At 38.9% G+C, this 13,092-nt stretch overlaps 1 protein-coding gene across 1 annotated transcript in view; it reads left to right on the top strand.

The window, feature by feature from the left end:
• The window catches only part of KIAA1210 (KIAA1210 ortholog), a 95,251-nt gene that overhangs the window by 60,886 nt on the left and 21,273 nt on the right, over nucleotides 1-13,092 (top strand). The window contains exon 6 of the mRNA XM_058290971.2: nucleotides 12,602-12,805. Coding sequence (XP_058146954.1) covers nucleotides 12,602-12,805 — 204 coding nt within the window. The remainder of the gene's footprint in view (nucleotides 1-12,601; nucleotides 12,806-13,092) is intronic.

Here is a 13,092-nt window from a genome sequence, read left to right as displayed (position 1 = left end):
AGTACCTACAATGAGATAGTCAACAGAATATGGGGAGGAATATAGTATGAATTAAAAAGTCAGTGTTTTCATGAGAGAGCGAAAGGGAAAAGACAGACAATAATATCAAGAATGGATAAAAGACAGAAAACAGAACAAAGGTATTAGAAATTAAAAGTCAGAGAATTTGGGGGCCAAAGAAAGGGAGGTGGAATGTAAGAGAAACAGTAGATGATGGAGGATAGCAAGATGTGGGGAAAAGGGGATAGTGTAGGTGGCCAAAATCAATAAACACAGAAAAGAGGAAATGGAGGATGAGGAAACACAGCAATTGTTAAACACTTCCTGCAGCACCTATTATATAAATAAAATAAAATAAAATAAGAAGAAAAAGAAAAAAGGAAAAAAAGAGAAGAAAAAAAGGGGGTGGGCAAAGAAAACAGAGGGAAATAAGCAAGAAAAAGAAAAGGAGAAAAAAAACTAAATAAATGAAAAATGACCTTGTGGTATAAAATGGGAGAAAAGACCAGGAGGCAATGCAGTATTAGCAATGAAGACAAAAAAATAAAGAAAAGAAAAGAAAAAAGAAAAAAAACACAAACGCCAAGGGCTAGGGTAATCAAGAACCTCAGATGGACCTCAGGGCATGATGGATTCAGGGATGGGAAGTCTGTGATATTGCAGACTCAGGGTGTATGAGTCTCTGGAGCGTGGGCCACCAGGGTTTAGGGGATACAGACCTGGGAACCACACATCTGGTTAACAGGGGGCCTGGGAGCACCGCAGCACAACCCAGCCTTCAGGGATCCCCACAGCTGGGCACTAGCTTAGCAGGAGGGGTCCACCCGCAACCTCTGATCTCTGTGTCAGAAACCCAAAATACACCTCTCACAAGAATCTCTTCTGTCACTGTCTCACCAAATTGACATCAAGACACCTCCTGCCCTGCAAGCCCCCAAAAGAGCCTGCTGGGGGCGCCGCTGCACTACAAAGAGTTCAGGGACCACCACAGACGGGCTGCCAGCCCTGGGGGGAAGGGTTCCGCCTAGAACTTCTGACCTCCATGTCAGAAACCGAAAGTTCCACCTCTTGCAAGAATCTCTTCCATCACTGTCTCACCAAATCGACATCCAGACACTTCCTGCCCTGCATGTCCCCAAAACAGCCCGCTCAGGGTTTGGGAACACCCCACACAACAAAGTTCCCAGGAATCGCCGTGGCCCAGCCACCAGCCCTAGGGGGAGGGGTTCCACCCAGAACCTCTGACCTCCAAGTCAGAAACTCAAAATTCCACCTCTCACAAGAATCTCCTCCATCACTGTCTCACCAAATCAACTTCCAGACACCTCCCGCCCTGCAAACCCCCGAAACAGCCTGCTCAGGGCTTGGGAACTCCCCAGCACAGCAAAGCCTTTAGGAATTGCTGCTGCCAGGCTGCCAGCCCCAGGGGGAATGGTCCCATACACAACACTGACCTCTGTGAAAGAGACCCAAAATTCTACCTCTTGCAAGAATCTCCTCTGTCACCGTCCCACTAAATCGATGTACAGACACCTCCTGCCCTTCAAACACCCAAAACAACCCAGTCCAGCAGGGCTCCAACCCTATTCAGCTGCTTCTTTGCAGGAGAGATTATGAGGTGCACTCACTCAGATGCCATCTTGCCCCACCTCCCATGTACAAGTTTTTGTTTCAACTTCTGTTTTCAATTTTTTGGGTATGTACTTAGAAATGGAATTTCCTGGGTTATATGGCAATTGTATGTTTAACTTTTTGAGAAACTGCCAAACTGTTTTTCACAGTGTTTGTACCCTCTTACATTCCCACCAGCAATGTGTAAGGGTTCCAATTTTTCCACATCAGCACCAACACTTGTTATTTTCCTTTTTTAAAAAATTATGGCTATCCTAATGGGTGTGAAGGGATATCTCATTGTGGTTTTGATTTGCATTTCCCTAATGACTAATGATGTTGAGCATCTTTTCATGTGTTTTTTTGGCCATTTATATATCTTCTTTGGAGAAATATGTATTCAATTTTAAAATTGGTTTGTTCGTCTTTTGCATTGTAAGAGTTCTTTGTATATTCTGTTCACAAGAACCTTATCAGATGTATTATTTGCAAATATTTTCTCCCATTCTGTGGATTGTCTTCTCACTCTTGATAATGTCCTTTGAAACACACAAAAATTATATATATATATATATAATTTTTTAAATTAGAGAAGTTGTGAACTTAAAAAACAATCATGCATAACATCCAAAATTTCCATACATCACCTTACATTGCTGTGGAACTTTTGTTATATATTATAAGAGAACATCATCAGACTATTACCAGTAACTATGGTCTATAGCATATATTTGGTGCATTTTTTCCATAATGTCCCTATTATTAACCCAGTACCTTCTTTGACAGTGAAGCAAGAATATGACAATATTGCTGTTAACTATAGTCCATAAGTTACAGTAATTGTATTTCCCTCATGCATTTCTATATTCTTAACACCTTGCAATAGTGATGTACATTTGTTCTAGTTTGTAGAACATTCTTGTATTTGTACTATTAACCACAATCCTCATCCACCTCTGGGTTCACTATGTTATTCAGTCCCTAGATAATTCTCTAACTCTCTTTTAATTGACATTTACATCCCTAGACTACATCTTTCAGCTACAATCCAAATTATAAACCGGCTGGATACACAAACATTTTTAATTTTGATTAAGTGCAATTTATCTACTTTTTCTTTTGTTGCTTATTCTTTTGGTGTCATATTAAGAAATCTTTGCCCAATCCAAAGTTATAAAAATATACTACTATATTTGCTTCTAAGATCTTTATAGTTTTAGTTCCTACATTTATGTCATTGATCCATTTTGGGCTCATTTTTGTATACACTGTGAGGTAAGCACCAAAATTCATTCTTTTCCATGTGGATATACAATTATCCCAGCAATAACTTATTGAAGAGACTATTCTTTCCCCTACTGAATGGTTTTAATACCCTTATAAAAATCAATTGGCCATAGATGTATGGGTTTACTTCTGGACTCTCAATTAAATTCCATTGATGTAGATGGGTATTCTTATGCCAGTAAGTATGACCCTGTCTTGATCACTATAGCTTTAGAGTCAGTTTTGAAATTAGGAAGTGGGAGTCCTCCAAATTTGTTCTTTTTGAAAATTGTTTTGACTATTCTTGGTACCTTGAGTTTCCATATGAATATTAAGATCAGCATGTTAATTTCTGGAAAAAAAAAAAAGGACCACTGGAATTTTGGTGGAGTTGTATTGAGTGTTATCTTTGAGGAGTATTATATTAACAATATTAAGTCTTTTGACTTATGAATACCGGATATCATTCCTTTTATTTAGGCCTCCTTTAATTTCTTTCAGCAATATTTTGTGATTTTCAGTGTACAAATCTTATACATCTTTGAATAAAGTTATTGTTAAGTATTTTATTTTTCTTGATGCAAATATCAGTGGAATTGTTCCCGTAATTTCCTTTTAAAATTGTTCATTGCTATGTATAGAAATATAAATGATTTTTACGTGTTATCTTGTATCCACAACTTTGCCAAACTTTTTAATTAGCCCTAATAGGTATTTTGTGTGGATTCTTTAGTATTTTTTCTATATAAGATCATTTCATTTGTAAACAGAGATAGTTTTACTTCTTCCTTTCCAATTTAAATACAGATTTTTCCTTGCCTGATTGCTCTGGCTAGAACATCCAGTACAATGTTGAACAGAAGTAGTGAAAGCAAGAATCCTTGTCTTGTTTCTGATCTTAGGGGATAAGCTTTCAGTCCTTTACCATTGAGTATGATGCTAGCTCTGTTTTTGTTTTTGTTTTTGTTTTTCATAAATGCCCTTTGTTGTGTTGAGGAAGTTCCCTTTTATTCCTAGTTTGTTGAGTGTTTTATCATCGAAGAGTGTTGGACTTTTTCAAATAGTTTTTTTCTGCATCAACTGAGATGAACATGTGGGTTTTTTCCTTCATTCTATTACTGTATTGTATTACATTGATTGATTTTCATATGTTGTGCCACCCTTGTATTCCTAGGATAAATCTCACTTGGTCATGATGTATAATTCTTTTACTATTTTGCTGGATTCAGTTTGCTAGCATTTTGTTTAGGATTTTGGAATCTATATTCATGAAGGATATTGTTCTGTAGTTTTATTTTCTTGTGATGTCTTTGTCTGGCTTTCATATCAGAATAATGTTGGCCTCATAGATTGAGTTAGGAAATGTTCCCTCCTATTTTTGTTTTTTTTTGGAAGAGTTTGAGAAGGATTGGAGTTAATTCTCCTTTAAATGTTTAATAGAATTCAACAGTGAAGCCATCTGACTCTGGGATTTTCTTTGTTCAGAGGTTTTTTATTATTAAATCTCTTCTTATTATAGGTCTATTAAGATTGTTTCTTCTTGACTCACTTTTAGTAGTATGTATTTTTCTAGGAATTTGTCTATTTCATCTTTGTTATGTAGTTTATTGGCATACAATTGTTCATAGTACTCTCTTTTAGTCCTTTTTATTTCTGTAAGTTTGATAGTAATGACCCCACTTTCATTTCTGATTTTAGTAATTTGAGTCTTCTCTCTTCTTTCTTAGTCAGTTTGATAAAGTTTTGTCAACTTTGTTAATCTTTGTAAGAATCAACTTTTGGTTTCATTGATTTTCTCTATTGTATTTGTATTATCTATCTCATTTATCTCTGCTGTAATTTTCATTATTTCCTTCTTTCTGATAGCTTTGGGTTTGGTTTGGTCTTTTAATTCTAGGTCCTAAAGGTGTAAAGTTAGGTTATTTATTTGAGATATTTCTTTCTTTTCACTATAGGAATTTAAAACTATAAATTTCTCTCTGAGTACTGCTTTTGCTTTACCCCATACATTTTGTTATGTTGAATTTTCATTTTCCTTCATGTCACAGTATTTTCTAATTTCCTTTATGATTTCTTCTTTGTCCCATTGGTTGTTTAAGGGTATATAGTTTAATTTCCAGTTTTTCTTCTGTTATTAATTTATAGTTTTGTTCCATTTGGTCAGAGAAGATACTTTGTATGATTTCAGTCTTTTAAATCTTTGTTTCTTGTAACAAATGTTGACTTAAAGTCTCTTTGACATTAGTATAGTCACTCCAGCTCTCTTTTGTTATGATTTGCTTAGAATATCTTCCATCCTTTCACTTTTAACCTATTTGTGTCTTTGGATCTAAAGTGTGTCTGCTGTAGACAGCATATAGATGGAGCATGATTTTTTTATCCATTCTGCTTATCATTCTCTTTTCATTGTTTAATATGTTTATATTTATAGTAATTACTGAAAAGGAAGCAGTTCTGACATTTTCCTATGTGTTTCATATATGCTTTATGTCTTTTTTGTTCTTTATTTCCTCATTACTGCCTTCTTTTGCATTGAATTGATTTTTTTTATACTGTACCACTTTGATTCCCTTCCTGTTTCCTTTGAAGTATATTTTAAAATTATTTTCTTAATGGTTATCTTGGGACTACAATTAAGAAAATTAGATAATATTTTAAAACGTGTTGGGAGCAGAGGTAGTTGAAGCCATTGGGTGCCTCCCTCTTGTATGGGGGATCCTGGGTTAAGTTCTCAGTGTGTCCTAAAAAGAGGACAAGCACACAACGAACAGACACAGACAGCAGGCAGCAAGCGCAAAACAACGTGGAGGCGGGGGAGAGGCAGAGAAATAAATAAATAAAATCTTCTTCTAAGAAAGACATGTCATTTTTCTCTTTCTATTAATTTTCTCTTTCTTTTAATATGAATAGGTTAACTATGTATGTTCTAGGTTAATGAACAGAGTTAAATTATTTATAGTCAACATTTAAAAGCGCTAGTCTAAACATTTGTCCTACTTGAATTAATAAACTCTGTATTTGAGAATTAATTACTCTGTAATTAATAAACACTGTAAATTCAAGAATTGAATTCTGTAAAATAATTAATAAACTGTGTAAATTCAAGAATTGAGTCATATTCTTATAATTAAATTTTGGGCTGGCAGGCAGAAAGACTAGATCCTGGTGGCACAGTCAAACCCTTACCACCCCCAGGCATGAGGGTTTCTTAGCTATTTCTCCCATGTTTCCTGGTTTATTGGTGTGCTCTGGCAAACACAAGGGATGCAGGTGTGAGTAACAGTAGCAACAGCAGTAGCAGCAGTAACCCAAGAAGCAACTGTAATCACTGTCCCAACCAAATGTGCTGGCCTGGATAACTTCTCTTGAGCTGCTCATAGATTATAAACCCAACTCTTCCATCCCGCAATGGCCTCCTCACAAACCAGCTCCTACTGCCTTCCCTCTGAACAGAAACTAGGATGCTAAGCAGAGAACCAAAGCATTCAAACAGAGAAGTCAGACTAAAAGCTAACTTAATCTTTACACTCAGAGGAGCCTTTCCAAGTTTGCTAGATTCTTGTTCCTTCTCTAAGCTGCTGCCTCCTCTGGTGGCAGGAGCAAGCAAACCCTGGAAACCCCAGGAAGGCAAAAGACCTAACCCTCCTCACAAGTTAGGGGCAGAATAGCAAGGACTCCCTTAAGCTCTTGTTGTCTCAGCCTATTCCTTCCACATTGACTTAAGAGTTGGGTGCTTTGTCCCTTTTGGTTCCAGTTAGCAAAGCATGCAGCTTCTTCCCTGAATGATCTTCCTTTTTGGGTCTCACAACCCTCTGACCTGGTTGAGTGGCTTTGGTTCTTTCCGTGTAGGTGAACATGTATGTACCTAGATTTTGTCTAGGTTCTTGACTATGCTGTGGAAATGAATTTCAAGAGCACATTGGGTTAGTTAGGCCAGTAATTTATTAAGGTAGAGAGGGAAGAGAATGGGAGAAAATAACAGATCATGGGTCCCAGATAGAGAGGAAGGGGATGAAAAGTGATAAAGTAGGCTGATTTACAGACTACAATTTCCCATTATAGATTATAAATGCCCAGGTTTTACTTGCATGGTCATCATGGCAAGGGAAAAATGGCAAGAGCAGGTGCAGAAGGCAGGAACAGACACACGAACTGGTACCAGGACTAGCACCGGGACAGGGCAAAGGCAAAAGAGCACAAGAGAGCTTTGTGCTTGTTTTTTAAACCATTCATTATTCTGCCCCTTTGCTAATAGCAGGGGAGAAGTTCCAGCTATTTGCTGTTTTGATTGATGAATCCACCCATCAATCCTCCAGGAGGGCCCAATAATATGGCCCCTGGGGAATATCCAGGGCTTTTCCTGGCTTCCAGAGTAAATCTCATTCTGAATGGCAGAATCTCGTGGGGGGTCTTCCAGCAGCCATCTTGGGGATATTGATGTCCATGTGGACTTGTTGCCAGTTTCCAGATCCATCTATTGATTCCTTATCTTACTAGCCTTATCTCTGCCTAGTATATGTGACATAATGAGCCACCATGGCCTTCTGCTTGGCCTCAGCTTTTGCCACCTAGGGAGACAAACTCAAGACTCCCCAGCAGGCAGGCTGTCCTAACAAAGCCTGATTAATCCAGCCCATTGGCTATCTTCAGCCCACCCTTGGACCAGAGGATCCTCCTGCTTAGTGCTTCTCTGACCCCCACCATCTCTTCCAGTTGGATCATCTTCCTCTGTATTCCATAATAAACCTGTAGAACATTTTTCTTCAATATTGCTTTTCATGAGGAAAAATAATTGTGTGGAAAAGAAGTCACACACATACAACAAAATCACTTTTCACTCATGAAAAGGATATAGCAGTTATTTAGGTACTTAAAGTTTGAGCTGATTAAAGGCCCTGGCTTTAGTCCCATTGCAGGATAAAAGCTGCTATTTAACATTGGAAGTAAATAGGTGTCAGTTATCCACTGTATTGGCTAATGACGAGTTAAATTATTGCAAGGTTGTCTCTTTCTTATCACATCTCTTAATTTATTCCTAAAAGCCTACTCCGTAAGTCACCATTATTATTTGCAGTAAGTCTCTGAAGCCTACATCAATCTTTATTTTAATTCTCTGGTTTATCAAAAAGACAGCATAATGCCCCATCCCCATTATTGTATATTAATTTGCAGCTTACAAAGTGATTTTGCACATATAAATGCATTTGATTCTCTTAATAAAAAGATAAGAAAGGTACTGATATTCTCATTTTAGATTAAAAAAAACGAGGTTAAGAGAGGTGAAAAGGTTTAGCCAAGGCCACAGAACCAGTCATTGATAGAGCTGGAACTTAAACCCAGGACTCCTGCCCAAGGCCATGGTACTTTTCACTGAACAAAGTGGCCTCTAGCAGCTCTCTAATTTTGAACACCCAATGTCCAGCAATCTCAACAGAATCTAATATTTATTGAGACCTTCTTATGTGAAAGGCACTGTGCTAACCACTTCCCATACATCATTTCATATAATTTTTACAATAGCACACCAAATCACATATTATTATCACCCATATTTTACAAACATAGAAACTAGTTTGTAGAGTAACTTGCGTAACTTTGAGGCAACTTTCCAAGGTCAAATAGCCAATAAGTGGCAGGAATAGGATTTCAAATTCAGTCCTGTTCAATTCTGAAATCCATGTTCTTATTCTTTGAACTAGTTAAGAAATCGAAGAGATAGTGATGGGGAAACAGGTTACAGGCAATATCTGAAATTACACCTCTTAGAATTTTCAAGTTGGAAAAATGTTGACCACAGCTAGCCTCTTTTATCTAACAAGTATTCTGAGTGAAGCAGCAGCTGTGCAGGAATTCTCATGAATGGGCAGATAAGCCACTTTGACTTACTCAGGGAATTAAAACCCTAACAGCCAATATCTGGTCTCACAGCCTCTAGGTACAGAAGTTTCCCAACAAGAACCACTTTTCCCACCAACAGTAGTACTTCTTTTGGAGATGTTCCGAAGACTATTTGCCTTTCCAGCCTTTGGCTGAATAGTTCACACAGAACCTTAGCTCTCCACCATCCTAGAGTTAACCTTCTCAGATAGTTTCAACATGAACTTTTCCCCAGGGTGACAGCTTAATGAAATCTGGGCACAAAGAGCCACCAGGTAATGCTATGATTTAAGACATAGCAATCTGGGCTTTCCTTTGTTCCAGGAAGACAGCCAAACTGCTCTTTATCTCTACTTAAGTGTTTCTTATCAACAGCTGAAAGAAAATGGAAAACCTTAGCCTCATACAACAAAGAAAGTATCAAAGGGTGACCAAAAGTATCCATCACTGACTGAACTATTTTGCACTCTCTCTGGAAATAATTGAGCTAAAATATGTATTAATATTCTAAAGAGCAGTCCTGACTCCCGCTAACATTGAAGGAGTGTTCATTCCCCTACTAACCAGTTTTGAAAGATCGGTTCCTTTGGCCCAAGGCCTGACTCAAGTTCCTTCCCCAAGAAGAGTCTGGATTAGTAGGTGTCAGGCATCATCTATCTCCCAGATGTTCAGATAAATAGAGCCCATGTAATTCTAGCTGTTAATCAGAAGCCTTCTGAGTTAACCTCTCTCTAAAACACAGGAAAATAAAAACATCTCAACCTTCCTTAATAATATACACATTAGGTACAGGGAGGATGTGTGCAGTGGGAGTCATAGGGTGGGGTAGGGTAGGGGAAGTACAGAAGGGAGTCTTATTTCCTTCAATCCCTTTCTTTCAGAAACCTGCCAAGAAGGGACTGTTTTATTTTCCTGTAGGTAGCTCCTGCGGTAACTTCCTTAATTTGCTACTAACCAATATGGCTAATGGAAAGGTGGGGCTTCAGAAGGAGTCCCACTTCTCAGAGAGAATCCACATATTCCTGGCTCCTGTTCTGAGGCAACTGATGTGTTACTTAGGAACTTGCTGAGCTTCTGTTTGAAAATGGGAACATTTTTCTTCATGCCAGAGGTCTTGCCATTGGCTCTCAACCCTGGCCTGCAGAAGACTCACTTGGAGAGCCTATCAAAAGTTTTCCAAGGTCCCATCCCTGATATTTTCATTCATTACATCTTTGTGTGTCCTTGAAATATGCTTTTTTGACACTCACTTCAGGTAATTCTGATGCTAGGGAGTTCCCAACCATACTTTGAGAAAAACTGCCCAGAGTTCTAGAGAGTGTGTATACAGTTTATTTAATTCACTGGTGAATTTAAGAGAAATTGTAAAATATACACATACTCTAAATCCCAAGAACCAGATCCTCTTGGAGCTGTCTTGAATCACATGCCTGAACTCAAACAAGTGGGAATAATACTTGATGGCTTTGCTGTCTAATTTTTAGCCCAAGTTTGAGGATAAGCCATGGGTCTATTTTTAGATCTAATGCCAGAGATTCCTTAAGGAGAGCCAAAGCACAGGCAGAATAGCAGATTAATGACTTTTATTAAGTTTCATGGACTCTTGGCTTAGGCAGTCATTGGGAACAGGTAAGCTTTCTCCTGCATACACCCAATCTAGAAATTGCCAGATTTTTGCTGAGCCTGATTTTTCTATTACACTAAAAAGCGAGTTTTCCTAGAATAAACAATGCTTTTGTCGGTAGTGTTTATACCACAAGGTTTGGGAAGCCAACTGAATTGAAGACTTTTTAAAAAAGTAAATATGTATGTACTTGCTGACTAGACATTGTAAGTTAGTTTTCATACAAGCCAATTTTCATGGTGGCCTTTTAGATTTTCCCAGATCCACAGACCTCCTTGTCTTTCCCCATTTACCTCTGTTTGGAGCTCCTGCAGACCTCAGAAAGAATAACTAAAAAGGTAAAAGGAACAGAGGAACTTGCTGTGAAGACATCCCTTCCTGGAGTTTATATTCTAGTGGAGGATATGGACAATAAACAAGATAAATAAGCAAAATATGTATTGTGCTAGGGACTGAGTTTGCTTTTTCTGTGGGTGGTTCTTGTGGTAACTTCCCTAGTTTGTGATGAAAGTGTCAAGGAGAAAAAGTAATACAAGGAAAAGGATTATGAAGTATCAGGATGAGGGACTAAAATTTTAAATAGGGTGATCAGTGAAGGCCTAACTGAGAAGGTAGCTTTTGAATCAAGACCTGAAGGAAGCTAGGGAGGTAGCCACACAGACATGGGGAAAGAGCAAGCCAGGCAGAGGAAAAACCAAGTGAAAAGGCCCTTAGAGGAGAGCACGTCCGGAGTGTTGGAGGAATGGCAAACCAACAACAGTATGGCTGGAGCAGAGAGTGGTAGATTTGGCCAGACAGGCAATGGGCAGACAGATCACATGAGGCTAGTGGGAGCACAGACGTTGTCATCCAGTTCCAAAAGACCAGAGCTATAAGACCACCCAAAAGCTTAAAAAAAGTTCAGAACAATAAAAGAAGAGATACTACTCTGTATATTGAGTATTAAATTCATAATTCCAAGAGATGACACAAGCTAAACATACAATATCAGGAAGAGGGGGTTATATAATTTCACGGATGACAGTTGCACAGAGAAGTTAAGGATTAGAACCACTCCTAATTTTGTGAGACTGATCCCATAAAAGACAACTGTAGCATCCCTTCCCCTTTTATCAGATTCAAAAACAGAATGGTGAGCTAGATGTGTCAGCAGCCTGATCCATCAGCACTATGTTAAATCTCCAGAAACTGGAATCATGGGCCATAAAAGAACCATATTTGCAATCAAGATAGTAGCTAAAGTTATTACTGGATCAACATACAATTATGATGGGCAAACATGAGGGGATATGAAAGCTGCAAATACCAAAGGGGTCCCTGACACTGTGTAAAGCTAGTTTGGAAATAACTAGTGGGTAAACACAAGTGGAAGTTCTGTCCATCTGCTAAATTACATAATTTCCCACTGGTGTGCAGGAGAGATGGCTCATCACTTGGCCTTCAACGGGGCTTCTGCTAGCACAGATATCTGGAGCATCTTCAAAATGGGAGCAGCTCTAGAGCGTTGCTTTAAGGTGTGGAAAATGCTATGTCAAGAAGCTCAGAGGAGACTATTTTGAAGCTCCTATAGAGGAACACAGCTAGGTGCCCCAGAACCAGATAGTTTGGAAAGTGGAGACCAGCCTCAAGAAGGACAAGGTAACAGGCTTCATCACCACCCCACTGGCAGTGGGAGCACTATGTTCTTCAGTGTTCTGCCATCATGCCATCAGCCTTGCACCATAAACAGTAAATATAAGTAAAGGTAGTATGCTTTTTATGCAAATGAAGCTTGCAGACTGGTCTTCTTCTGACCTGATTTTCTTCTTTCTGCCAAGCCCTCCTGTGTATACAGAGCCCTGCTGTGGTTTACTGATTGTGCCTCTGACTCCTGCCAAATGCCTTTTTGTCAATAAGAAGGTGATATAGGACAGGAGAAAATACTAACCCTCTGACCTCTAAACTTCATCTGGAGGGCAATGGGTAGACCCTGAATGCTTTCTAACTTCTAACAGAAAGAAACTTCTTTCTGTTTCTTGTTTTCACCTGTAAGGGAATCAGAAGAAAGTACACCTTGCCTCCAATTTGCCAACTGACTGAAAATGTCAATATAAGTATAGGGAAAAGGGACAGTGGCTCATGAAGAATTTATTCTTTAGGTATTCTTCAGCCAGAGAAATTTCCAGTTTTTAGACCAGTGACTCATACAAGGTTGACTCATTTCTTTCCTCCCACTCTCTCCAGAGTGCCTCTGACGTATCATCTGGACTCTTTCGCTCATCATCCTTGACCTCGTTTGCCACATTTCCCTCTCCGAGCAGCACCCAACTGTCCATTGGTTTCAGCATCCCAGCCAACACCCAGGGCTGTTTGGATACTTCAGCTGCTCGGCACAAAATGGCTTTAAACCCCCGGAAGCAAAAGATCAAGAAGAACCTTCAAGCGATAGTAAGTCCTTCAAGAGGCCTGGAATAAACTCGTTTATAATGAAAAATGAGTTCCAATCTTTGCATACTACTCCTATGGAAAGAGAATAGTTAGCTTAAGTAAGGGATGGCAAAGCTGAGGGCAGTGTCCTAAGCCTGACACCCCAAGAGGACGTGAGAAAGCATGCATCTAATGGATGAGGTATCCTGTCCACTTGGAATTTGTATAAAGTGGAAGGAAGAAGAAAACAGCAATAGAGACCTAAACCCCCAGAAACTGCTTATTGGCCTAGCATCTGGGAATTCACT

The sequence above is a fragment of the Dasypus novemcinctus genome, chromosome X (assembly GCF_030445035.2).
Source record: "Dasypus novemcinctus isolate mDasNov1 chromosome X, mDasNov1.1.hap2, whole genome shotgun sequence".
Taxonomy (NCBI): domain Eukaryota; kingdom Metazoa; phylum Chordata; class Mammalia; order Cingulata; family Dasypodidae; genus Dasypus; species Dasypus novemcinctus.
The sequence above is the reverse complement of the archived record's forward strand: the minus strand, read 5'-3'. Positions and strand labels throughout refer to the sequence as shown.